This window comes from Cenococcum geophilum (genome assembly GCF_001692895.1).
Source record: "Cenococcum geophilum 1.58 unplaced genomic scaffold K441scaffold_2, whole genome shotgun sequence".
Taxonomy (NCBI): domain Eukaryota; kingdom Fungi; phylum Ascomycota; class Dothideomycetes; order Gloniales; family Gloniaceae; genus Cenococcum; species Cenococcum geophilum.
In genome coordinates, this window is record NW_027137560.1 from 5,216,806 (window position 1) to 5,239,145 (window position 22,340).

The 22,340-nt window shown below is 44.5% G+C and overlaps 7 protein-coding genes across 7 annotated transcripts; 3 read left to right on the top strand and 4 right to left on the bottom strand.

The window, feature by feature from the left end:
- Positions 1-243: 243 nt before the first annotated feature.
- K441DRAFT_683890 (uncharacterized protein) lies at positions 244-1,963 on the bottom strand (the record flags this gene model as incomplete). The annotated part of the gene is made up of 3 exons (XM_067651734.1): positions 244-1,146; positions 1,308-1,711; positions 1,798-1,963. 3 exons carry the CDS (start codon positions 1,961-1,963, stop codon positions 244-246), a joined length of 1,473 nt encoding a protein of 490 aa, XP_067510124.1.
- A 252-nt stretch (positions 1,964-2,215) lies between these two features.
- On the bottom strand, positions 2,216-3,541 carry K441DRAFT_702464 (ubiquitin C-terminal hydrolase L3). The gene is made up of 2 exons (XM_067653404.1): positions 3,092-3,541; positions 2,216-3,004 (listed from the first exon to the last, which is right to left on the bottom strand). The coding sequence occupies exons 1-2, from the start codon at positions 3,471-3,473 to the stop codon at positions 2,634-2,636; spliced, it is 753 nt and encodes a 250-aa protein (XP_067510125.1). The 5' UTR covers positions 3,474-3,541; the 3' UTR covers positions 2,216-2,633.
- Positions 3,542-4,522: 981 nt separating this feature from the next.
- On the top strand, positions 4,523-6,367 carry K441DRAFT_692411 (Aminoacid dehydrogenase-like protein). Its single transcript, XM_067652572.1, has 5 exons — positions 4,523-5,131; positions 5,182-5,403; positions 5,453-5,656; positions 5,709-5,837; positions 5,886-6,367. Exons 1-5 carry the CDS (start codon positions 4,925-4,927, stop codon positions 6,105-6,107), a joined length of 984 nt encoding a protein of 327 aa, XP_067510126.1. The 5' UTR covers positions 4,523-4,924; the 3' UTR covers positions 6,108-6,367.
- Positions 6,368-10,814: 4,447 nt separating this feature from the next.
- On the bottom strand, positions 10,815-11,600 carry K441DRAFT_683892 (60S ribosomal protein uL14; the record flags this gene model as incomplete). Its single annotated transcript, XM_067651735.1, has 5 exons — positions 10,815-10,847; positions 10,902-10,979; positions 11,103-11,349; positions 11,448-11,498; positions 11,587-11,600. The coding sequence occupies 5 exons, from the start codon at positions 11,598-11,600 to the stop codon at positions 10,815-10,817; spliced, it is 423 nt and encodes a 140-aa protein (XP_067510127.1).
- Positions 11,601-12,046: 446 nt separating this feature from the next.
- Positions 12,047-13,169, top strand: K441DRAFT_651620 (uncharacterized protein). Its single transcript, XM_067647225.1, has 2 exons — positions 12,047-12,453; positions 12,541-13,169. Exons 1-2 carry the CDS (start codon positions 12,266-12,268, stop codon positions 12,803-12,805), a joined length of 453 nt encoding a protein of 150 aa, XP_067510128.1. The 5' UTR covers positions 12,047-12,265; the 3' UTR covers positions 12,806-13,169.
- On the bottom strand, positions 12,943-15,616 carry K441DRAFT_106357 (uncharacterized protein). Its single transcript, XM_067639934.1, has 4 exons — positions 15,027-15,616; positions 14,838-14,940; positions 13,913-14,625; positions 12,943-13,860 (listed from the first exon to the last, which is right to left on the bottom strand). The coding sequence occupies exons 1-4, from the start codon at positions 15,405-15,407 to the stop codon at positions 13,081-13,083; spliced, it is 1,977 nt and encodes a 658-aa protein (XP_067510129.1). The 5' UTR covers positions 15,408-15,616; the 3' UTR covers positions 12,943-13,080.
- Positions 15,617-18,156: 2,540 nt separating this feature from the next.
- On the top strand, positions 18,157-22,289 carry K441DRAFT_626410 (putative fatty acid oxygenase PpoC; the record flags this gene model as incomplete). Its single annotated transcript, XM_067646130.1, has 15 exons — positions 18,157-18,540; positions 18,595-18,639; positions 18,687-18,739; positions 18,792-18,840; positions 18,892-18,919; positions 18,969-19,910; positions 19,959-20,174; positions 20,228-20,384; positions 20,434-20,480; positions 20,530-20,815; positions 20,867-21,037; positions 21,091-21,505; positions 21,569-22,026; positions 22,094-22,155; positions 22,209-22,289. 15 exons carry the CDS (start codon positions 18,157-18,159, stop codon positions 22,262-22,264), a joined length of 3,369 nt encoding a protein of 1,122 aa, XP_067510130.1. The 3' UTR covers positions 22,265-22,289.
- Between the last annotated feature and the right edge of the window lie 51 nt (positions 22,290-22,340).

A 22,340-nucleotide genomic window follows, 5' to 3' on the forward strand; every position in this document is an offset into this window, starting at 1 on the left:
CGTCCCCGGCTGCAAAGTATCAATTTTCAACACCAGTAATTGGAATTGTATGTCGGAAAAGCCAGCAAACTTAGCTGCTCCACAGCATTTCCATCCACCGGCTGCTGCAAACTTCGCCATTCCCTCCCAGTTGAGGCACACTGCGGTTTGTAGATCCAATAAAACGAGTCATGAAATGTAAGTTGACAAGATGAAACGTCGGACTTCGTAGGGAATACGTGAAAAGGCCGTTGGGTAGGTGTTTTAGGCGTCCACTGTTCCAATGACAGCACCTTCGGGAGTTCCTAACACTGTCTCTTCTTTGCGATCTGGAACGAATGCGTACCTGGGCAGTTTCGACATCTTCTCCTCGGGACTTACTTCTTCGTCTGAGTAGACAAGTCTAGTAGCCTTGTCCTTGTCTTTCTTAGATTTCTTCTCCGAACTAGCTTCGGCGTTAGGAGTCGTCGGAGTTGCTGCACCTTTAGCTGTTGAGATAAGCTCATCAACAGAGGCCGCAATAGCAGAGCTAGATAACTCTCTCGGCTCAGGTATGTGCTCTTGATTTGTAGCGTGACCAGGAGCGGTATTAGCAGAAGGCTGGCTCTGAACTGTTCCAGGTGGAGCATTCGGAGCGCTTGGAAGGTGGCCTTGATGCATTTGTTGCAGCTGGAATGCGTTGACATGCGGGGCACCGAAAGACGGGCGTTGTGGAAGCCCTGGTGGCGCAGGTAGACTGCCTTGTCGCTGGGGTACGGCTCCATTCATTGGTGGAGTCCGACTAGGCGCAGGTGGTTGCTGATTCTGCGCCGCGTGGAATGGCAGAGGTGGAGAGCCAGCACCAAATTGGTGTGGTGGACCCGTTTGAAATGGAGGCTGGTACTGAGGTCCACCAGGTGGAGGAAATTGTTGACCTGAAGCAGAGTATGGTGCACCGCCCGGAGGTGGATATTGTTGTAAAGGTGGTGACGCAAACCCAGGCTGTTGGTGAGGAACAAAGGGAGGCTGTTGCTGGGGAAATGGCGCCTGCGAAGGGAATGTAGGTTGTTGGGCTGCCTGGGAAAATGGAGGCTGCCCATAAGGTTGAGAGAAGGCTGGCTGTGGACTNCCATGCACTCCAGAGAAGCCTTGTTGGTGTGGCATAAATGGAGGTGAGCCAGCGGGCGGCTATTATGATTGTTAGCCCGATGTGCTAGATGGGGGAAAGGAAACATTCAAAGGCGACAATGAGTGAGGATAACTGGAAAACATAGGAAGAGAACCACACGAGGTCCAGGAGAAGTATGCACGAGATTAGGCATGGAATGAGGTCAACGAAAAACACTCACAAATCCACCAGGGCTATGACCTACTCCAGGACTCTGCGTGCCTTGCCCGGCACCCAGCGGCGTTACATCCCCACTACTACCGCCCGCTTCTTGTACAGCTTTCTTTGCTTTGTGCTCAGCTAGACGCTTCTTTAAGTCTGAGGGGCTCTCGAATTTTGGTCTCTTGTTGGCGTTGCCGGCACCAGCACCATTGCTACCACCAACCGGATTGCCGGTTACTGCTGCTCTCTCCTGTTCATCTGCGTAATGTTGCTGGATGACGCGCTGGTTGTGCGCCTCAACGACATCACCCGGGATACCCTCCATTCCAAAAATCTCGATGTCCAACCCTTGACGGTTAGGAAGCGCGTTTTCGACATTTGCAAGAGTCTCTTTATGGACTTGATTCATATGAACATTGAGCCCTATCCGAAAAGTTAGCTCTGTCAAATGACTAGTATGCTGCCGAGCTTTAATGCGACGGAGCTTCGAAGAGCAGAATCAAACATACCTCCAGCCGTGTTCAGTCGACGGCCGCATCGCTCACACTTGAAGTGCTTAGCCTTCTGGTGCGATATAAGAATCTTCAAATCGTCAAAGTCACGCTCACAATAGTAGCACCATGGACGGTCAAGCTTCTCTTGTAAATCGGGGTGGCCGCGCTTCTTTTTCGTCATGTTAGAGATTTCACGTCAGGAACTGGGAGTGAACTGGAGTATGAAGCAGTATTTAAAGCGAAGCGGCACACTGACGTAAGTTGTTGGTAGGTTGTTGATGAAAGGATATGAGGGAGTAAAGGTTAAAAGTTGTGAGCGCAGGTGAGGTCAAGTCGTGCCAGCTAGCGTGCACGTGACTCGTTATAGTGCTGAGTCACAATTCTGCTTCATGAATTTTTCTTTCCTCAAGCCCTGGAAGACCAACATGCTCAAGCGTGGTGAAGAAGGCAATGATATCAAGACTTGCCCATCTCACTACTAGAACTACCACTAACCGTTTTATGAAATGCTCTCCTAGTAAATTATTGTAGTTTCTGTGCTAAGTCCGCACCCGCAACTGCACGAACCGGCCACTTCCTCCTCCAGGAGACAATCGAGAAGTTCTTCTTCGAAGAGCAGCCCTTTTCATCGCGTCCTGCGTTGGATGGGGTTGTATGGCCGGGGTTCTACCCTCGTGGTATAAGTGCGCTTGTTGCAAGATGAATTCAGGGCTTTCATAGTTCACACTTCTTGCTCTTTGGAGATCTACAAAGAGTGTGACTCCTTGCGCCCTACATATACCCAGTTCCTTCAAATAATCTGGGAAGGCAACGAACCTTTGCTGTAGAAGAAGTTTCTTGTACTGCTCAAATTACTCGTTCAACACTAGAGCCATGAGGCTAAAATTCAGATTGCCCTTCTCTTTAGTAATAAAATCTCGTACTAGGTTTAAGCAACCTTCGGATAGCATGTCCTCTGCGCCCTCGAACTTCCCTCGATCTATTGGGCCCTTCCGGTCACCGTCCAGCTCATATATGTGACCGCTCTTGGATGACCTGACGAAGCAAACATAGTGAAAGTCGACTTCGTCCTCTGGATTCTCAGGGACTTCTGAGTCCCCTTGCCGAGCTACTGTCGCATAAGCAGATTCTACCTCTTCGTTGTCTTCAAGGATCTTAGCGCGTTCATCTGGTTGGAGAGACAAGCCTTCTTCTAGCAGCTTCGAAAGTGTCGAATCTGAAGCTGTGCGTGGGCTAGTTAGAACGGGGCACGTTTTGGGGAAACATTAGGGGGTATAGGGAGCACGAGTAAATGAGTTGCATTCCTCACCAATATAACTTCTAGCGGCACCATTGCACACTGCGTGAAGTATGCCGTAGAGTCCACAGGCGTTATTGATCGTTTGCTTGAACCATACAACTTCCTCTCCATCACCGCTGCCATGATACTCATTCCGCATGGCCTCCTCCATGGCCTTTTGGTTTTGGTAAGCATCAGAGGTTGGAAATATTAGTACCAAAGCAAAAGCTGGGCGTGGAACAAATGCCAGCAGCTCAGGATCGTCCAGAGATAGCACATCTTGAAAGCAGAGAGAAGGCAGTATGCCAAGCTCGTGAATCAGTTCAGTAAAAGGTTCTGGATTGGATTCAAGTGGGATGAAGTGCTTTCGGTAGATGGGTTTATTTGTTCCCAGGGCCGATTCAGGCTCCATCTCTGTGAATATTACTTACGGAGTTGTATCAGGTGGGCAGACGAGCCAGATCTGCAAATTGAAAAGGGGTCTGTGCTTGTGGTCCGTGAAACTACAGAACCAAGCGTTATCTCATAAATCAGACCCTCGGGGGAGCGTTGGTACGTGCACTACGCGCACGGGCGGGCATACTGCTCCTTATTAACCAACGAAATTCTCCCCCGAGGGTCTGAGAGCTTATGGGCGTCGCTTTGGTGAGAATGCAGCGTTAAAATGCAGCAAAAATCACCTTTTTCACTGCTGTATCTCAACTATTTCACAACGTCTAGTTATTATAAAAATACTACGAGGTAAGAGCTCTTTAGCTTCTCTATCTATTGCATTAAAAAACAACGTTGTAGCTATATTATATAAAATATTAGATATNGGCAGTCGGTCGCATTTATGGTCAGTATTTTGTCGCAATTTTGTTATAATTTTGCCTCACTGCTATACCTTACATACTTCTCTACATCTAATTATTTCTAAAATACTATAAGCTAAAAGCTCTTTATTTTCTCTATCGCCTCTACGTTACGGCAATATTATAGCTCTATTTTATAAGAAGTTAGATATAGGTAGTTGGTCGGTTTTAGTTAAAATCTACAGATCCGTAAAAACATTCAAATTGAACATCTGACTTACGTTCTGCGACGATGTATCTCGCCCCCTAGTATTCTTAGTAGGGGGTTATAATTTATAAATATATAGATATAATTACCTAAAGAATCTATTGCATCAATAAAATATATAATAGGTCTTGTGGTTAGGACGTCGCTCGTAAAAATACACAAAATTTAATTTTTAAAACATTCAAATCTCACCAAAGCGACGCCCATAAGCTCTCAGACGCTCCGTTCAGAATTTTTAAATATAGGGAGCAGATATGAGTGATTTTCTAGTGTGCCCGCCCCGTAACCAAGCACGTGTTGATCTAACTGAGTTCGGTTAAAATTCTGCTACGGAGCGTCTGATTCATGAGATAAACCAAGCGACCCCGCCCTCCCAATGGTCATACCATACGGAGATTAATGTAGACCGCGCATCCTTCATCTAGCCACCATCCGTTTAAATTTTTTCTCTATTCCTACACCTTGTACATGCCCAAATAGGCAATGTATTGCTGGAACCAGGAGATTTAGCCTCAACAAAGGCTCACCATTCTTTGTACGTTCTTGATGAAATATAGGGTTGAGTTGCTTAATTGCATGCTATCTACTACGGGAGGCCGTCTACTTATAAAGCTAGTAGGGTGGCTTCCAGTCACCTTACTTACAAGGGTATATCAGCCACCGACAGTTCTCAGGATTCATGCACGCAAGCTAGCGACGTCATAATGTCGCCTACAGCTATCAAGTTCTTGCTAAAGATCCCTGAGCCAAAACAACAAGATATTATAGCCATATAAGAGTCTTCGGTTCTATGCTGACCGCATGTCGCCTCAATTGCAGCTTCTAGGGCTCAGATCACAGTCGCCAGTCTTCCTGCGACCAAATCTTTTTCTCTTATCAAGGCACCTCCGAGCCTTCCGCCCATTTCACAGCACATCAATTATGGGCTCAAATCTAAAGGACAAAAAGCACCCAAAATTTGGTCACCTACCGCTCTCTACTTCAGGCCCTCAAGAATGCGCATTGACGGTATTGTCCTTTCGCACTGTTCATCGGCAAGCTAAAAGTAATACCGGCAGGGCAATGCTTTACTGCGGACACCTTATTTTAACAAAGGCTCTGCCTTCTCTAAGGAAGAGCGGAAGGTGTTCAAACTACATGGTCTCCTCCCTCCGAACATCCAAACTCTAGAAGAGCAGGTTCAACGAGCATACGAACAATACAGCAGTCGACCAAACGACCTAGCAAAGAACTCATTCATGACTAGTATGAGGGAGCAAAATGAAGTACTCTTCTATAAGGTATACCGATATATATTTTCCATATTCCGGCTTGCTGATTAGTGCCTAGCTTATCCAAAATCACCTAAAAGAGATGTTCTCAGTCATATACACCCCAACTGAAGGAGAAGCTATCCAAAACTACTCGAGGCTTTTCCGGAGACCCGAAGGCTGCTTCCTGAATATCGAGGATCAGGATCGGATAGAAGATAACATAGATCAATGGGGCAATCCAGAGGATATAGACGTCATTGTCGTTAGCGATGGCGAACAGGTTAGTCAACTACCGCCTTCGAATCCGAAATTATTTTTAACAAATACAACAGATTCTTGGCATCGGCGATCAGGGCGTTGGCGCAATACTTATCAGCGTTGCGAAGCTGGTCATCTACACTCTATGTGCCGGCATTCACCCTTCACGGACCTTGCCCGTAGTATTAGACTATGGAACTAATGTATGTCATGGCTGACTTTACCTAGAATTTTGACTGACCGTCCCATAGAATAAAGAGCTCTTAGATGATGAGCTATACCTTGGATTGCGTCAACCCCACGCGGCCGGAGAGAGGTACGATGCATTTGTGGCCAGATTCGTTAAGGCCTATCAAAAGAGATACCCAAAGGGCTATTGTCGACCTGAATCGAAGTTCCTTACTACCATCATAATACTGTCTAACGACCTAGATCGTCTATACGAACTATGTCTCAGTTATCTCATATCTTAAGCTCATATGTCTCATCGAACGTCTTATTACCTATTTCTCTTAACTATAACCTACTACATGACGACGTCATCGTTATTGTATTTGGGACCTACCTAATGTATATAAAAGAGCTTCTAGAGCCCTCTTTAATAAAACAGAGTTCTTATTCCTAATCGTCCATTTAATAGTTATAAGCCTAGGCCGTCTACTGCATCATCTTTAATTCTAAAGCCTTTATTCCTATTAATTTTAATTATTATCTTAATTATAGACAACTACCCACAATGACTTCTTAATAAGAAACCCCTCCCGTTATTATATTATCTGTTATCCTTGTAAGCCTAAACAATTAGGACGAATGGATTAAGGTTATTAAGTTAAAAGCGAATAATAATTGTTTCTGGAAGTATGTTAACCTATTAACACCTAAGACTAATCTGCTATAGCTTAAAGAACCTATTTAAGCCTTACCTAAGGATGCCAATAGCTAGGGGAAGACGAAGCTCGCGGACCTAGATAAGGAGGAGAAGAAGGAGCTCTGTATGCTTAAAGCCAACTATAGGGATAATATAAAGCTATATAGAAAACAGCTATTAGCTCTTAATATGTTGCGCAGCTATATCCTAAGCTCTATCTTATATACCTATCTTATCTACACGTTTAAATGCACCACTACCTATAACGTCTTAGTATCTCTTAAGAAGAGAATTACTCCAACTAACTATGCCTAAAAGCTTTAAATAGCTACTTAATATATAAAGCTCAAGAAGGCGCCTTAAAACTAGAACTTTAAGGTCTAGTTATAAGAGTGGGAGAAGGTATACACTAAGTATAAGGAGTAAGCTCTACCTAAGGTAGATAGTAATTGTTTAGTGAAAGACTTTATATATATAGTTAAATTAATTATACTAAGCTGGTTAGAATATTAGAAGAACGAGCTTAATAAGCGTAAGTAGGAGAAGAAGACGCTTCCTACCTTCTTTAAACTAGTTAAAATATACTAAAACCACCGTTATATGGACCTCGCCTAGAAGGGTAAAACCCTATAGGGAGGATTATTTAGAGTTACCTTTAAAGACGAGTTACTAAATTTAAAGCCTAAATTAAAATCTTAATTGTTAGCAGATAAGTAGAAGAAGGAAAGGTAATCGCCGCTAGAGTGCCTATACGGAAAACGTTACTACTTTAATAAATACTAGTATATTGTAGAGTTAATTCCTCGCCTATTATAGTTTAAACCAAGTAACAAAATTTAGAAGAAGGTGGATAAGAAAATTGCTAATATAACGCCCGAAATTAAGGCTTATATTAAGTAAATTAAAAAGGATAATTAAGCTAATAAGAAGGACAATTAAGCTAATAAAAAGCTAAAGGAAGGCAGTAATTAGAGCTTATAAGGGCCTACCGGAAACTTTATAATTCATTATATAGGATCTAATAACACAACTTCCAATTACGAGCTTCGCGATAGTATAATTCTTAACTTAGGAACTAGCCTACACGTCTTTAACAATAGAGCTAGGTTTATTAGTAATATTAAGCCTACAATAGAACGCGTTTATATGGGCTTACATATAGAAGAAATTATAGGCTATAGTATAGCTGTAGTTATAATTAACAACCTAAAAGGGAAGAGATAGATATAGCTCTTAGGAGTAGCCTTTATACCAGGCTTCTATACTAACTTAGTATGTCTTAATAAGCTTAATGATAAGGGAGTCTACTAGAACAATAAAGAGAATATTCTCTTCTATAGTAACAATGAGACGTACGCCTACTGTGGCCGCTACTATGGTTAAAACACTATCGAATATAATAAGCCAAAAAGTGACTTATTTAAGGCTTTATTTGCGACTTAATTAAAGCTAATAAAGCATTCATTAAAGCCTCTGCTGAATTAGGTAGAAGGCTATATATAGCACTAGCGAATAGGCTATATAGGAAAAGACGCAATTAAGCAACTACCTTAGTTAGTAACGGGCGTAATTGTAAAAGGCCTAACAACGGTAGAATGTAAATCGTGTGGAGTAAGTAAAGCTTATAAGGTGGTATCTAGAAGACCTCCGACTTGGTCACTAGTTCCTTTTTATAGAATCCACCTTAATTTAATACCCGGAATAGTCGCATTTAATAGCAATAAGTACGCGGTATACTTCCTTAACGACGTAACGTAAATGAATGAGGTAGAGATGATGGCTAAGAAGTCGTCCCTTACCTAAATTGTCATTAAATATTGTAATATCATTGAACGATGATATGGCTTTAAGGTAGCCATTATCTATATAGATAGAGAGACGTCTCTTATAGGCGAATTCAAGGAATAGGCAGCTGAACGAGGAATTAGTATTAAAAGATTAGCACTTAATACTTAATTACAGAACGGTCCAGCGGAATGATTTAGGGGGGTAATTATACAGAAGGCTTAGTATATAAGAATTAAGGCTTATTTACTAGAGGAGCTATATTCTAAAATCTATAAAGCAGCTGCCTATCTACTTAATTAAACGCCTAGTAGAAGACTTAGGTGGTAGACGCCTTTTAAAAGAATCTAGTTAGCTATAGGTATATTACCACTAAAACTAAATATAGGCCACCTATAAGTCTACAGCTATAGGGCCTACCCTTTTAAGTATAATATCTTATGCCTAAATAAGCTTACGCTAAGGGCCTATATAGGATATCTAGTAGGATATAATTTAATAAATATATTCCAAATCTACATTCCTAGTTAAAAGAAGGTTATAAGAACTAGAGATATAAAGTTTAATAAGCGGTTACTTTATAATAACTTATAGCCAGATCTGGCGAATATACTCTAAGTTAGAACTAACTAAATATTAGAAATTATTAATATCTATTAAATATAGGATCTCTAAGACGAATTAGAATCGTCGTTTAATAAAAGCAATAAGACTTAAGATGAGATTTGAGTTAATACTAAAGGGAGATAATAGGTAGAATCTGGTGGAAATAAGGAAGAGCCTAATATTAAGAGTAGTAAGTAATAAGATTTAAGCTCTAAAGATAACTTAGCTCTAGGGCTTTCTACCCTAAACAAGATACTAAAACCTAACTTACTGGAGCCTTTACTACTATCCTTAAATACCTTAGTAAAGAAGCTGCACTATATCCTAGTTTTAACTAATGAAGCTAAACTAAAGAAGAAGATTAATAGTAATATAGGAGAGTAAAACGTGGTTAAAGGAAAGAGACTTAAAGGATAATTAAAGATCTACATAGGCTTTCTTGCTAATATTACTGACTAGAGCCTTTTAGCTTAAAGATTAGCCTTTAATATAGGGCTTATATTTTATAAAAAGCTATACTGCGATTAGCTTTTACCGCCGCCTAGGAATTAGAAGGAGCTTTAAAGACATTAATATAAGGAAGAGTTCGCGGCTATTACTTAGAAGGAGTATATAGACCTTTAAAATTAAGGAACGTTTTAAGTCGTTAATAAAATAATCCATATTAAAACTGTACCTATTATCTGGGTATTTATATATAAGACTAATATTAACGGATCTCTAATGAGATTTAAAGCTTGTCTTTATATATAAGGTGATTTATAAAAGTTAGTTTATAAGGACACCTATACCGCAACTTTAATAGTAAGATTATTTAGAGCCTTAATGGCTATTGTTATAATATTTAACCTAAACTACTAGCAAGGTGATGCTATTAATGCATTCGCAAATAGCGTGATTAACAAGGTTGTATACGTTAAGTGTCTAGATAGATTTCTAGTTAAGGGTAAGTGCCTACTTCTTTAAAGAGCGCTCTACGGATTAAGGTGATTACCTCTACTATAGTATCCCTTCGCACGTTGGAGTCCTACACTTGGCGCCAAGCCTAGGAACATCGTACACACGGGCGCCCAACGGGCGCCTCTTATTGGCCAGGCCCTTATCGATACCGTAGGACGCAAACCAACGTGCGAAGGGATAGATCATGATAGCCGGCGAAATGATTCTGAGGAATCGTACTATCAGTCTGCTTGGAGTGACGACCGTCATAACGTCACCTAGGACGACTAAGAGAGCTAAATTAACGAAGAACGCTGGTCCGGCGGCTATGGCTTCGACTGAGCGATAAAACTGAATTTGATCTAATCTAATTTGTAACGTTGTGGGAGCCGTGAGGCCGCGAGATTGCCTGGAGCTTTAGCATTCCTCGTTTCTTTTCTGTTTGTGGGTAATGTTATGGCAAATATAAAAGGTTGTCTTATATGGAATCCATAAACATTCGCCGCTACGGTAAAACACTTCCATTGAGCCGCCTAAATATAAATGTCTGGAACCCATGTCTTTTGTACTTCACACATTAGCAGAGCATACTTAGTTCCGTAACAGGGAATTGATGGAGAACATTGCTGAAAATCAACCTGCGAATTCATTGGATTGAGAATCATAAGCTAGAATCCAGACTTTCAATCTTGGATCCGATCAAGTAGAATCTCGATGTTGTAGTTGGGTTTTGTGCATGACGGCGATAGTAGTGTGCACATGGCCTAGCATAAGCTAGTAAGCGGGGTTCTAGCTCGCTTTTTCGAATTCTCGAGTTGATGAAATCCGTCGGCATATCATAATCAATACGAGCGAGCACAACCGTTTTTGATGTTCGGTTCAATTGCTACCAGATGCAATGATAAAAGTTTGAACGCAGCAACCAATGCTAGTTGCCTATCCCCGAGGAACCCAGAAACCAGAGAGCAGCAAAAGAGACACCTCACATCACCACACCGGAGTTGCTTGCAATACGCTAAAGGAATCAGTATCATCCAAAACCTGATATGCTTTGATAGGATAAGCTTACTGGCCAGAGCTCTGCCGCCTCCTTGCCAACGGGTCCAGTGATAGCCGAGCCCTTCATCTCACCCTTGGGGTTGACAATCTAAAGCCTTCAATTAGCAAATGCTTGGAAACCCATGATGCCGACTGCCCGAAAATGCCGACTGCCCGAATTATCCGGCAGCACTCCCATATAATCCCTCTCGCTCGCCTAGGAATCACTCACCACACCAGCATTATCCTCAAAGTATAGGTACACGCCGTCCGCTCTCCTCCAAGGCTTGCTCTGCCTGACCACGACCGCGGGCATGACCTTCTTCCTGAGTTCCGGCTTTCCCTTCTTAACTGTTGCCATAACCATGTCCCCCACACCAGCAGCTGGTAGACGGTTGAGACGAGCGCCGATGCCCTTGACGGAGATGATGTAGAGATTTCGTGCGCCGGAGTTGTCGCAGCAGTTCATGACGGCTCCGCTGTTCTCTAATCAGTTTTTTCTTCCAATGCGCCTAGACTTCGTTCCATAACTGTTCTGGGCGGAGGAGTGAAGGCGGCTTTGAGGGTTTCCACATACACAGGCAGACCGAGGGTCATCTTCAGCTTGTTACCGGACGCACCACCACGACTACAGGTTCGAAAGTGTTAGTTTATGGTTCCTTCGCTTGGGATTCACCAATATAGTAGAATTTAGGGTTTCCGGAGCAGTATCATACCCTCTCTTAGACATTTTGGATGACTATTGTTTGAGCAATGTCGTAAATCGTAAAGGGCGCTTCGTCGCTGATGTCGTCGAAACTGTCGTCTTAAAAATCCAAGTGTGTCGGCAAGACTGCTTAAGCGAACTTTCGGTGCGCTACTCCATTATGGGCCTAGTGTTTTTCTGCAGTCTCGCTAACGGCCCCGTCGGAATAGCTTCCCCCAGTGGCACCGGAGTCTGTACAGGCTGTATTGCGAGAAGTGCCATGTATCGAGGGCAAAGACAGGATACCATGAACCCTAGGAATAATTTCAGGGAGCATTTTGACATGTATTATATTCCTCAAGCACGAGCAGGGGATGGAAAGAGTTGACGATGTTGGCTTTCACCCCGTGTGATTCTTGCAGAACCTTACTGTTCCGGAATAGTAAGATCTAACCAGATTCAAAGTACCCCTCCTCAACGCATCCCATGCATCGTACTTCCTACGCAATTGCCAAAACTTTACGCCTTTCATTTTCATCACCAGGAAGTGACCGTCCAGTCGCCTCACCATCGGAGTTCGTTCATTAATTCTTATGCTCTTGATAATATAGATAGTACTCAATCAGACCCTCGCAGTGGTCAATACTCCTATATTGTCAGACCAAATTTTCTCTCAAATCATTGCAGCAAAGACTACCCTTTATCTAAACATGCCTACACCGAACTCCCTCGATCACATCGCTATCCAAAATACTCTTGCACGTTATTGCATAGCACTCGACGACAAAGATTTCGCGGCACTATCCGATGTGTTCGTTGCAGACTGTGACGCACACTACCCAATTCCAGGAGGTGACTTGAAAGGCGTAACAGCGGTGCAGAATGCCATTCAGGCAAGGTAGGCAAGCTCTTCTTCCACAGAATGCCACAGTTCCAGGCACGTGCAAACCTAAAGGACTACCTCAGGTAATAACAATCTACATAGACTTAAACCGGTAACTAGTCAACACGCTCTCACGACTCAAACGATTACGATTAGCGAGGACGGAATGACCGCGTCTGCGGTTACCTATTTTACCGGAGTCCATTTTGGGACGGGCGTCAAGGAAGGTCAATCGGTGACAGCTTACGGGAAGTATCTCGACGAGTTGGTTCGTAGTGAAACTCAAAGTGAGCAATGGAGGATCAAGCGGAGGGAATGTAAGTTCATGGGACGAGTTGGTGAATCGGGGGTCATGGACCCTCAGTGATCAATGCTATTATGAATCTTGCTGTAACCGAAATATTTACAGCTTTCTGATTGACACTTCAATTCTTATATCGGAGGAGAATGTTATTAGTTTGTGGAGTTTCCTCTCTTGCATTCGCCCATATATGTCGAACTGTCTACCTCGCAACAAAACTATTTGTAAGGAAAATATTGAAATTACATAACAGCGCTGCAAATTCCGAATAACGCGTCCACTATATGTCACATCTGACCGTTCGTAGCGGCATAATTAGAACAGAATATAATATTAGCATATCACGAAGAAATCTGTAATCCTTGCGGCCCTCCTGGTGAAGTACTTAAATGGTTAACTCTATTCTCGCTCTTCTTTTTCCCTGATGGAACAGCCCTCACGACTACTTCACCAATTGGGTCGTCTTTCTCCCGAACGACTTTCCATTTGCCCATACCAAACTCCGGAGGAGCTTTCCTTACTCCTCTTCCTCCACCGCCGACGATGAGATTGCCAGGCCGGTAGTTAGGATCCGCTTCCATTCGTTTGATTACTGAATTATGCACGACCGCATCATCTGGAACATCCCTCACTTCACCTTTGGGCAATGGCCAGGTGATACTCTTCCAGGAGCCATCCTCCTGTAGGTCCATCCGTCTGAATGGTAAATACTCCATAATGTTCCAAGATATAACTGAAATAGTCCCAACACCGTTCTTAAATTGGAGAACATCGTGAATCTTTCCGCGAATTGCAGAAGCATGCAATGCCGTATGAAACCGTGAAGGCGCTGGCTCGTTCGCGCTTGTGGATGAATCGTTGCGGTTACCCTGTCCCATGAATCCCGTTGAGGGTTCGCGTCCAGGGTCCGGAGAGGCGGGACCAATTTCAATTTGAGGAATTGGAGTAGCGGTCATTCGTCTCTGTTCTTGTATTTCTTCTGCCCAACAATTTAGAGCTCGAAGTTTGACTTGGTCGAACTGAAGTCCTGCGCGCTGAGCCTCTCTCACCATCCATACAAGTGGAATATGACTAAGAGCTGAGTCTTCCCCTGCCTCGAGTGGCCAACCACCACCAATATCCTACCCAAGTTAGTCATTGCTAGCCTGTGGATATTTTCCGTTCTCAACTTACAGCATGGCATCCGGCGAACCACACCTCCTGTATATCTTGTTCAGCCTCTCCGTCGAACTCATCGTCATCGTGATGTCTAACCGCAGCAATCGATGCTTGAGAAATTGATGTTGCAGTAGATGGTCGATCCATTTCAAAACTCTTGCCAGCGGGCAGCCCAGGGCTTAAGGAACGCACCCCGGATATCTCTGAACGGTCGCGGAAGGTCTCCGGAGGTGGTCTAAGAGTAACGTCTTTGTGGGATAGGTTATAGCCTTTAGTATCTGTGCTAGGTCGGCCTCTCTTCTCTTGTTCAGCTCGTTCAATGGGTACGAAACCGAATGTATCTAGAAGCTGTCGCCGTCGGTGGTGATATTGAATTCCCTTAGTAGGTTTCACCTCTGATATCAGATCTTGCCTGAACTTTGCGCGGCGCTCGTCAATTGCTACGGCATGCCGAACAACCTTTGCTGTACTTCGCGCAGTGTATGGGAATTTGCTTCGTTGCATCCATGCGTTCTCAAACCTAGGCACGCTGTTCACTGTATCAAAGAGGCCTAAGAATCGTATGCGACGAACTGGGCGGCTGAAGGTCTCTCGAAAAGCGCACATGAAGTCGAGAAGATACTTTTTTTGCTTCTTCTCCTCTTCGGTGCGTTCTTGCCGAATCTGCCATTTCTGGAAAGTCTTCCATGCGAAACGAGCCATCTCCTCATTGCCAGCCGAGAGAAGTCCTGCATGCCCAATACTTAGTAGCTATTTTTCGAGGTATAAAAGAATAAAGAGAGGAAGCGCATTTAATAGTAGAGCTGCATCACGAAACGGAAACGCGCATGTACTGGGAAGTGCAAGGTAACTTTGTAGTGAAGTTACTAGGCTGTAAAGAATGGTAATATGTGGCAATTTATCGTGGCTGGGGAAAAGAGATGTCTGAATATGTACATACCGATATGATCAAGCATTTCTGCTAGGAATCTCGCAGTATACGCTCCCCTCGAAAAGCCGAAGAAATAGATATCATCTCCAGGAATATAATATCGCATAAGAAACTGCCGCGATCTACGAGTTAGTATAAATAACATGGCATGGTTGATTCATAGTCGTGGTAATGAGATCAGGTCAGAAGTAGGCTTACCCTATATCCACCCATCACATGCTCGTCGAAGGATGTTCCCACAGCAGAATCTTTTGCTTTAGCATACCACGACTTAAATCGATCAATGCGACTAGTATGCGACAGCGATTTCGTGGTAACATATGTTCCGATTCCAGGTTGATAGTAGTGAAACTGGCTTTCATCGCTACGATCAAGCATGCGATAAATCTTCAAAATATTCGAGTCTGCATCCGTACCAGAAAATTTGTTGCCAGTACCATCAAAGCAGAGGATAAATTTTTTGCGCTGTCTCTGAGGATGGGGATTGGGGTTTACCGGGACAGCAGATTGGTTGTTGTCGCGACGCGGACTTGCTTGTCGCTGCGAAGTAGGTTGCTTATCCGGTTGCAATGCAGCCATTGTATATATAGGGAATAAAGGTTTCAAAAATGTACAAATCAAGGTATTTGATAGGAGAGTTCAATAGTTGCTATATGAGCGAAAGCACAGGCGAACTGAAGACGTCACAACCAAGTAAATGGGCTGGAACTCTTGGGGGAGGCTCTGCCGGTGTTCACGGTGGCTGGTAAATAAAGCTCAAAAGGAAGAGCACAGGGCTTTCTCCGTCCACTGGTATGGTCTTGGATGTGACATCTAATGCAGATGCACATTTCTCAACCGAAAGCTCGTGTGGGTGGCCGTTAGCCCTGACGGATACGCATTGGAAGTTGCTCTATGGCAGTGTGGGGTTAGTGCCATGCCGAACACATGCGACTGCTGCTGTGACATTAAATTGGCCTTGATTCGCCGATCGTCATCCATTGGAAAACTACTCTCAGAGTTGTGCCGCCTTCACCATCGCGGGCGCAAACAGCAAAGGCGATCACCCATGTTCGGGCGCGAACGGCACTCTGAACCTCGTTGTGGTCAGAAAGGGTCTAGTTGCATCCTAGATAGTGTTGGCTGAAATCGAGCGAATTGGCGAGCGAGATTGGCCAATAACGTGGCACGGCCATATCCAGTAATGGCGCTGTTCATCAACAGTTAGTTTCACGTATGCAGTGTCTCAATATCTCGACTTGCAGCTGCAGCGTGAGGCCTGGAGGAGGTGAGGTTGCGCAAGACGGGTGAGGTTGAAACAAAGGCAAGATTGGACAGGGTTTTGTTCCGCGGTTCGATCCGACCCAGATCTCGTCGCGGCCGCCGAACACCATCTCCGATTCTGCACCCATCTCCCATAGTTCTAAAACCTATCCGCCATTGCCCTGCGATAATTCGCCGCCCGCGCCCCCGCTCCAGCTCAGTACCCATGGTCTGCTGGGAAGACTCTGCCGGGCGAAAAGGCAATAGCCGATGCACGAGCCTTCCATCGATGCAAAGACCCAAGCGAGCTGCCCTAAAGAAGCGACAGACACATTGCACAAGGGGTCTATTCTGAAGTGCGGACGCTACCGGCATCTCATTCGACAGACCTAGAGTCTTGTGATGTCCCTCAGGCCTCCACAATCTATGCTGTGCTGAATCGCTCGCCTAAGCCAGTGAATTGTCTACATCATCCGCCAGCTCCAGTTAAGATCGAGAGGTACTGGATCAACCTGCACGGCGATCCTCATTATCCACTTTCTCTTTTGGGCGCCGTGCTGCTACGAAGTGGCTAGTGTAAGGTCCCCAAGGGACACCCACCCGGACGTGAAGCTCCATGCGTACACAATCTCCAGCTTAGTGTCGCGTTCATCCTTGATGGATTTGATGAAGAGTAAGCTCCTGGTGTTGATCAATCTCACAATCTTCTGCATGCTAGACGGACTATCCTTATAACGTCACATAGCATTTTCCTACCAACTTTGCGTACGACTAATAGACGGATTTCGGAATCCTTGTAGAGTTGCTTACGTTGCTCGATCGGGAAGTTGAAGCGGTCGATTGAGCCTTGATTAACGCTAGGTGGCTTGACGTTAAGTGGGTGTACGACGTCGTACACCCGCTTGACGTCGTACACCCAGGCTCGTCGATCCGCATAAAATCGTTCATAAAAAGCCTCTCTACAAAAGACCCCTACACTTGCATAAGGAAGTGTAACGAAGGACTATAATACTTCACGAAGTAAGCCTATATTCTAAGCCTCCGTTACTGTCACTTATATACCTTGATTATGTAGCCGTACGGTAGGTGTGGAGACTCATCGTCTTGGCGGATTCTTATTGCTCTCATTTCTCGTCCTTTTGTTACCTCATCAAGCTCGACGTAAGAGAGACTTATTATACAATTTTGAAACCTTGTAATTTACAAGGCTCGGCGCCAGCTCGTGCATGGAGCCCAGCATGGCTCCCCTGCCTAGCCTCTCACCTAAATTGATACCATCTAGCCGTATTCGAACTACCCGTAGGCCTCCTAAGTTATAACGCTGTAGACAGTGCAAGGAAATCTACGAAATTCGTCTAATTGCTGTCTCATTCTGAGTTGTTTTCCTATGCGTTGATCAATCCGCATTATAAGCATTATTTTGGCGTTCATTAATCTATGGCTTTGTGGCTGCACATTGACGCCAATAGTAGAACCTTGGGCTAATACACTATCTTGGCGATCAAACGGCACAATTTTATACCTTTGAAGTAATAGGCACGACCATTTTGACGTATTTTAACGTATTTTTGGGTATAAATCCGCGTAGTTTGATCTGCGCGATCAACCAGATGCGTCAAGGTGGTGTAGATGAGCTGCAAGGAAGAAGGAGGGGCAAGCTACGTAGGTTTGCATCCTTGCCGAGCGCATTGACCTTCACACGAGTTTGTGCAACAAATCTAGGATGACTGTGACCTCAGAGGGGCCACATACTACATGGTATCAGCCAGCCACATGCAACTAAATTGGTTCTTCCCCTTCAAGTTCCAGAAGGTTGTACCGTCAATTGGCCCGTGTTCGTGCTTGGGACCCACGATCGACATCATAAGATTTGCAGGCTGGATATTTTACTCCATATCATGGCACCCTGAGGGCCCGGGTCCCGGGAAGAGATCCAAGGCATTTCGCCAAATATTGGCAGGAGTGTATTGGCCGATTTCGCCGGAATCCCATATCTTGCCTGAGTCGCATGCTAACAGTTGTTGTTTCCCTCATCTTCTCCATTCTCTTTCTCTCTATCATCATTTCTTCCGACATCACGAACGCAATGCTACGCAGGTTTTCCACAAATTTCCGCAAGGACAAGAAGAAAGAGAATGGCCAAGTTAATGGCTTTTCTGCTCCACCTGAGAAAAGCGAGAGGAGGAAAAGTCAACATGAAAAATCACAGCCAGTTGATCATTCGGCGAAGCGGGAAGAAGTGAGCTCAACATTTGAGGAATTTGCTCAAGTTCTTCATGCGGCAAAAAGGCCTTTGCCATCTCAGACTGGTGATGGCTCGTATCTCAACAAAGAAGAGCCAAGTGGGCTCATGGCTGATCTGAAGAGCCTTGGCTTCAAAGATCTGAAGACCTTGAGAGAGGTGATAGAGGGCAAGGCGAAAGGAGAACTGGTTGACGACAAGACCTATCTTATGGAGCGCGTGATTCAGGTAATTTACTAAACTAAATGACAACGAAACGGGGCTTATTCTGTGTTATTGTAGCTTGTCGCTGGATTGCCTTCATTGTCAAAGAATCGGGTCGAATTGGTATGAGAATTTACCAGGCATACGAAGCGTTGCTAACCTAGCGGCAGACAAATGCTTTTGTGGACGAACTATGGAACTCTCTACAGCACCCTCCACTCTCGTAAGCGATTGGCCGTCTGTCCATTGAAATCATGTTAATTTCTATCTTTTAGATATATGGGCGATCAGTTCTCTTATCGCCAAGCGGATGGTTCTTACAATGTAGGTATTAGAATGGAGCAAATACAGTGTTTTTAGACTAATTGTCATTAGAATATTATGTACCCACATCTTGGAGCTGGTGAGTGAATTTCGGTATTGTTGAAATGCTGCAGCTTATTCTTCCGAAGCAAATACACCTTACGCGCGAAGTGTCCAGCCAAAGACTGTTTCCCCAGGGGCTCTGCCTGATCCAGGTCTCATATTCGATAGTATTTTTGCCCGGAATGAATTCACTAAGCATCCAAACAATGTTTCCAGTATTTTGTTCTACTGGGCTTCGTTGATTATTCATGATCTTTTCCAGACAGATCACCACGATATGAATATGTCCCAAACGTCCTCATACCTCGACCTATCTCCACTGTATGGAGACACCCAGGACGACCAAGATCAAATTCGAACATTCAAAGACGGCAAACTCAAACCTGATTGCTTTTCAGAGCAGCGCATGCTTGGGTTTCCTCCTGGATGTGGTGTACTTCTCATTATGTTCAACAGGTTCCACAATTACGTTGTTGAGCAGCTCGCTATGATTAATGAAAACGGTCGATTCAGCAAACCTAACGATAAATTGCCTAAGGAGATGGCAGAGAAGGCATGGATCAAATACGACAATGACCTATTCCAGACCGGACGTCTCATCACTTGCGGCTTGTATATGAATATTACACTTGGCGATTATTTGAGAACTATTGTGAATCTCAACAGAAGCAATACTACGTGGACTCTCGATCCGCGTGTGGACATGGACAAACTTTTTGGAAAAGATGGCACGCCTCGAGGTGTGGGTAACCAAGTCTCTGCGGAGTTTAACCTGGTTTACAGGTGGCATTCTGCTACCAGTAAAAGGGACGAGGAGTGGACAGAAAACATGTACAAACAGATGTTTGGGAAACCCGCCTCAGAAGTTCCAATGCATGAGTTGCTGGCTGGTCTAGGTAAATGGAATGCCAGCTTGGACAAAGATCCACACAAACGACCTTTTGCTGGTCTCCAACGAGACTCGGAGGGCAGATTTAGCGATGACGGGCTTGTCAAAATTTTGTCAGATAGTATTGAAGATTGCGCGGGTCAGTTGCCATGAAATCGGGTTATTTATATCACACTAACAAGTATAGGTTCTTTTGGTGCCAACAATGTCCCCAAAGCTCTGCGAGCTGTTGAGATCCTCGGAATGATGCAAGCACGAAAATGGGGTCTTGCTACTCTGAATGAGTTCCGCAAATTTTTCGGTTTAAAGCCACACGAGACATTTGAGAGTGTTAACTCGGATCCTGTGGTTGCCGACCATCTCCGTCATTTATATGACCATCCTGACTACATTGAGATGTATCGTACGTCTCGCCATTCTAAACTGCTCAAACAACGTTCATTAATAATCTTACAGCGGGTCTGGTTGCCGAGGAAGCTAAGGTGCCAATGGTTCCTGGTGTTGGAATTGCGCCAACATTCACTATCTCAAGGGCCATTCTGTCCGATGCGGTAGTACTTGTTCGTGGTGACAGATTCTACACTATTGATTACCATGCAAAAAATCTCACAAAGTAAGTAGCACATGTGTCTCCCTTACTAGCGTAAACTAATATTCATCAGCTGGGGCTTCAATGAGGTACAATATGACTTGAATATTGAGCAAGGCTGTACGTTTAATTAATCCCTCTCTCTGGTCCATTACGTTAACGGATTTAGGTGTATTCTACAAGCTGTTCCTTCGCGCTTTCCCCGCACACTTCAAGTCGAACTCAATCTATGCCCATTATCCAATGACCATTCCGTCTGAAAACCGCAAGATTATGAAGACGCTCGGTCGTGAGACACATTACTCTTATGATCAACCAGCTTTCATAGCCCCACGCATAAACCTGACGACTTATGTCGGGGCTAAGTCTATCCTAGAAAATCAAAACGTTTTCAAAGTTACATGGGGCGCGACTACTGAAGAGCTTTTCGGTAAGGGCGGTGCTAACTTTATGCTGTAAGTCTAGTCATGAAACTACACCTCATTATATCTAACAGTGTTTTCCAGCTCTGGAGACACTCCTCTACATGCGAAGCAAAGGCAGATAATGGGCAAATCCTTGTATCGCGAGAATTGGCACCGTGATATCAAGAACTTCTATGAGCACGTCACTTTGAAGTTGTTGCACGACAAGTCCTTCAAAATTGCCGGCATTAATCACGTGGACATCACAAGAGAGTAAGTTAAATGTCAGTGTATCATACTCTAAGAAGTTGCTAAATCGCGTGTAGTGTCGGCAATCTTGCCCACGTCCATTTCGCGGCCAACGTCTTCTCTCTTCCATTGAAGACAAAGGAACACCCACGAGGCGTGTTCACTGAACACGAGATGTACATGGGTGTGGCCGTCATCTTCATCTGCATTTTCTTCGACTTGGATGTGGCTAAGAGCTTCCCTCTTCACATGGCAGCCAGAGCAATTGCCAAGTCTCTAGGAAAGCTTGTCGAAGCCAACGTCAAGGCTGTTAATATGACAGGCTGGATTGCTGGTATTGTTGATGGCATGTCGCAGAATCACTCCTACCTGACAGACTATGGTGTACACATGGTACGGCGTCTTCTCGAGTCAGGTATGGGTGCAGAGGAGGTTGCCTGGTCCCAAATTCTGCCAACTGCCTGCGCGATGATACCGAATCAAGCTCAAGTGGTATGTTATTTTAGCTCTGCAATAAGAAAAGTATAAGAAGGGAGCTAACATCTGCCGGCCTAGTTCACTCAAGCCCTCGACTTTTATCTCTCCTCCCGTGGCTCTAAATATCTCCCGGAAATTAACCGCCTAGCCAAACTTGATACCCCTGAAGCCGATGATGCCATTCTGCACTACTGCATGGAAGGCATTCGTCTCAACGGTACCTTTGGCTCTTACCGTGAAGCCGCCTCGGCAGCAACTATTGACGACGGTGGACGCCAAGTCTCGGTGAAGGCTGGAGACAAAGTTTTCGTTTCCTTCGTTGGTGCAGCAAAGGACCCTGTGATGTTCCCTGATCCGGAAGAAGTTAAGGTTGATCGGCCATTGGAGAACTATATCCATTATGGTGAGGGCCCACATACGTGTTTGGGTAGAGACGCAAGTAGAGTCGCTTTGACGGCAATGCTGAAGACAGTTGGCAAGTTGGATAATCTGAGGAGGGCGCCAGGGCCAAAGGGAGAACTAAAGAAGATCCCTAGGTAAGCTTACTCTTAGACTATACGCAGGATGTTTTGTTTTGAGACGGGTACTGACTGAGATCTTTAGGCCCGGTGGCTTCTATGTCTACATGAAAGAAGACCATGGCAGTTACTTCCCATTCCCTCTGAGTAAGTTCTTCCATGAGTTGCACAGTATAAAACAGAAGATTAACTAGACGCAGCTATGCAAGTGAACTGGGATGGCGAACTGCCCCCGTTACCAACACCATCGAAGTAAGCTCTGGTGTGATTGGTGTTCTGAGGAAATGATATATACCCTGTGGTTGTGACGTTCATCACTCGCTTGAATTTAG

What these genes read in the sequence shown, in the direction of transcription:
- K441DRAFT_702464 (XM_067653404.1), bottom strand. Translation starts at nt 3,473, where the DNA reads ATGGAGCCTGAATCGGCCCTGGGAACAAATAAACCCATCTACCGAAAG. An exon ending in TGCCGCTAGAAGTTATATTG is followed by an intron (nt 3,005 to 3,091) that starts GTGAGGAATGCA and finishes GCCCACGCACAG; the next exon opens with CTTCAGATTCGACACTTTCG.
- K441DRAFT_692411 (XM_067652572.1), top strand. Translation starts at nt 4,925, where the DNA reads ATGTCGCCTCAATTGCAGCTTCTAGGGCTCAGATCACAGTCGCCAGTC. An exon ending in ATGAAGTACTCTTCTATAAG is followed by an intron (nt 5,404 to 5,452) that starts GTATACCGATAT and finishes ATTAGTGCCTAG; the next exon opens with CTTATCCAAAATCACCTAAA. An exon ending in TATTAGACTATGGAACTAAT is followed by an intron (nt 5,838 to 5,885) that starts GTATGTCATGGC and finishes ACCGTCCCATAG; the next exon opens with AATAAAGAGCTCTTAGATGA.
- K441DRAFT_651620 (XM_067647225.1), top strand. Translation starts at nt 12,266, where the DNA reads ATGCCTACACCGAACTCCCTCGATCACATCGCTATCCAAAATACTCTT. An exon ending in CAGAATGCCATTCAGGCAAG is followed by an intron (nt 12,454 to 12,540) that starts GTAGGCAAGCTC and finishes CAATCTACATAG; the next exon opens with ACTTAAACCGGTAACTAGTC.
- K441DRAFT_106357 (XM_067639934.1), bottom strand. Translation starts at nt 15,407, where the DNA reads ATGGCTGCATTGCAACCGGATAAGCAACCTACTTCGCAGCGACAAGCA. An exon ending in ATGTGATGGGTGGATATAGG is followed by an intron (nt 14,941 to 15,026) that starts GTAAGCCTACTT and finishes AGATCGCGGCAG; the next exon opens with TTTCTTATGCGATATTATAT. An exon ending in AGAAATGCTTGATCATATCG is followed by an intron (nt 14,626 to 14,837) that starts GTATGTACATAT and finishes TTGGGCATGCAG; the next exon opens with GACTTCTCTCGGCTGGCAAT.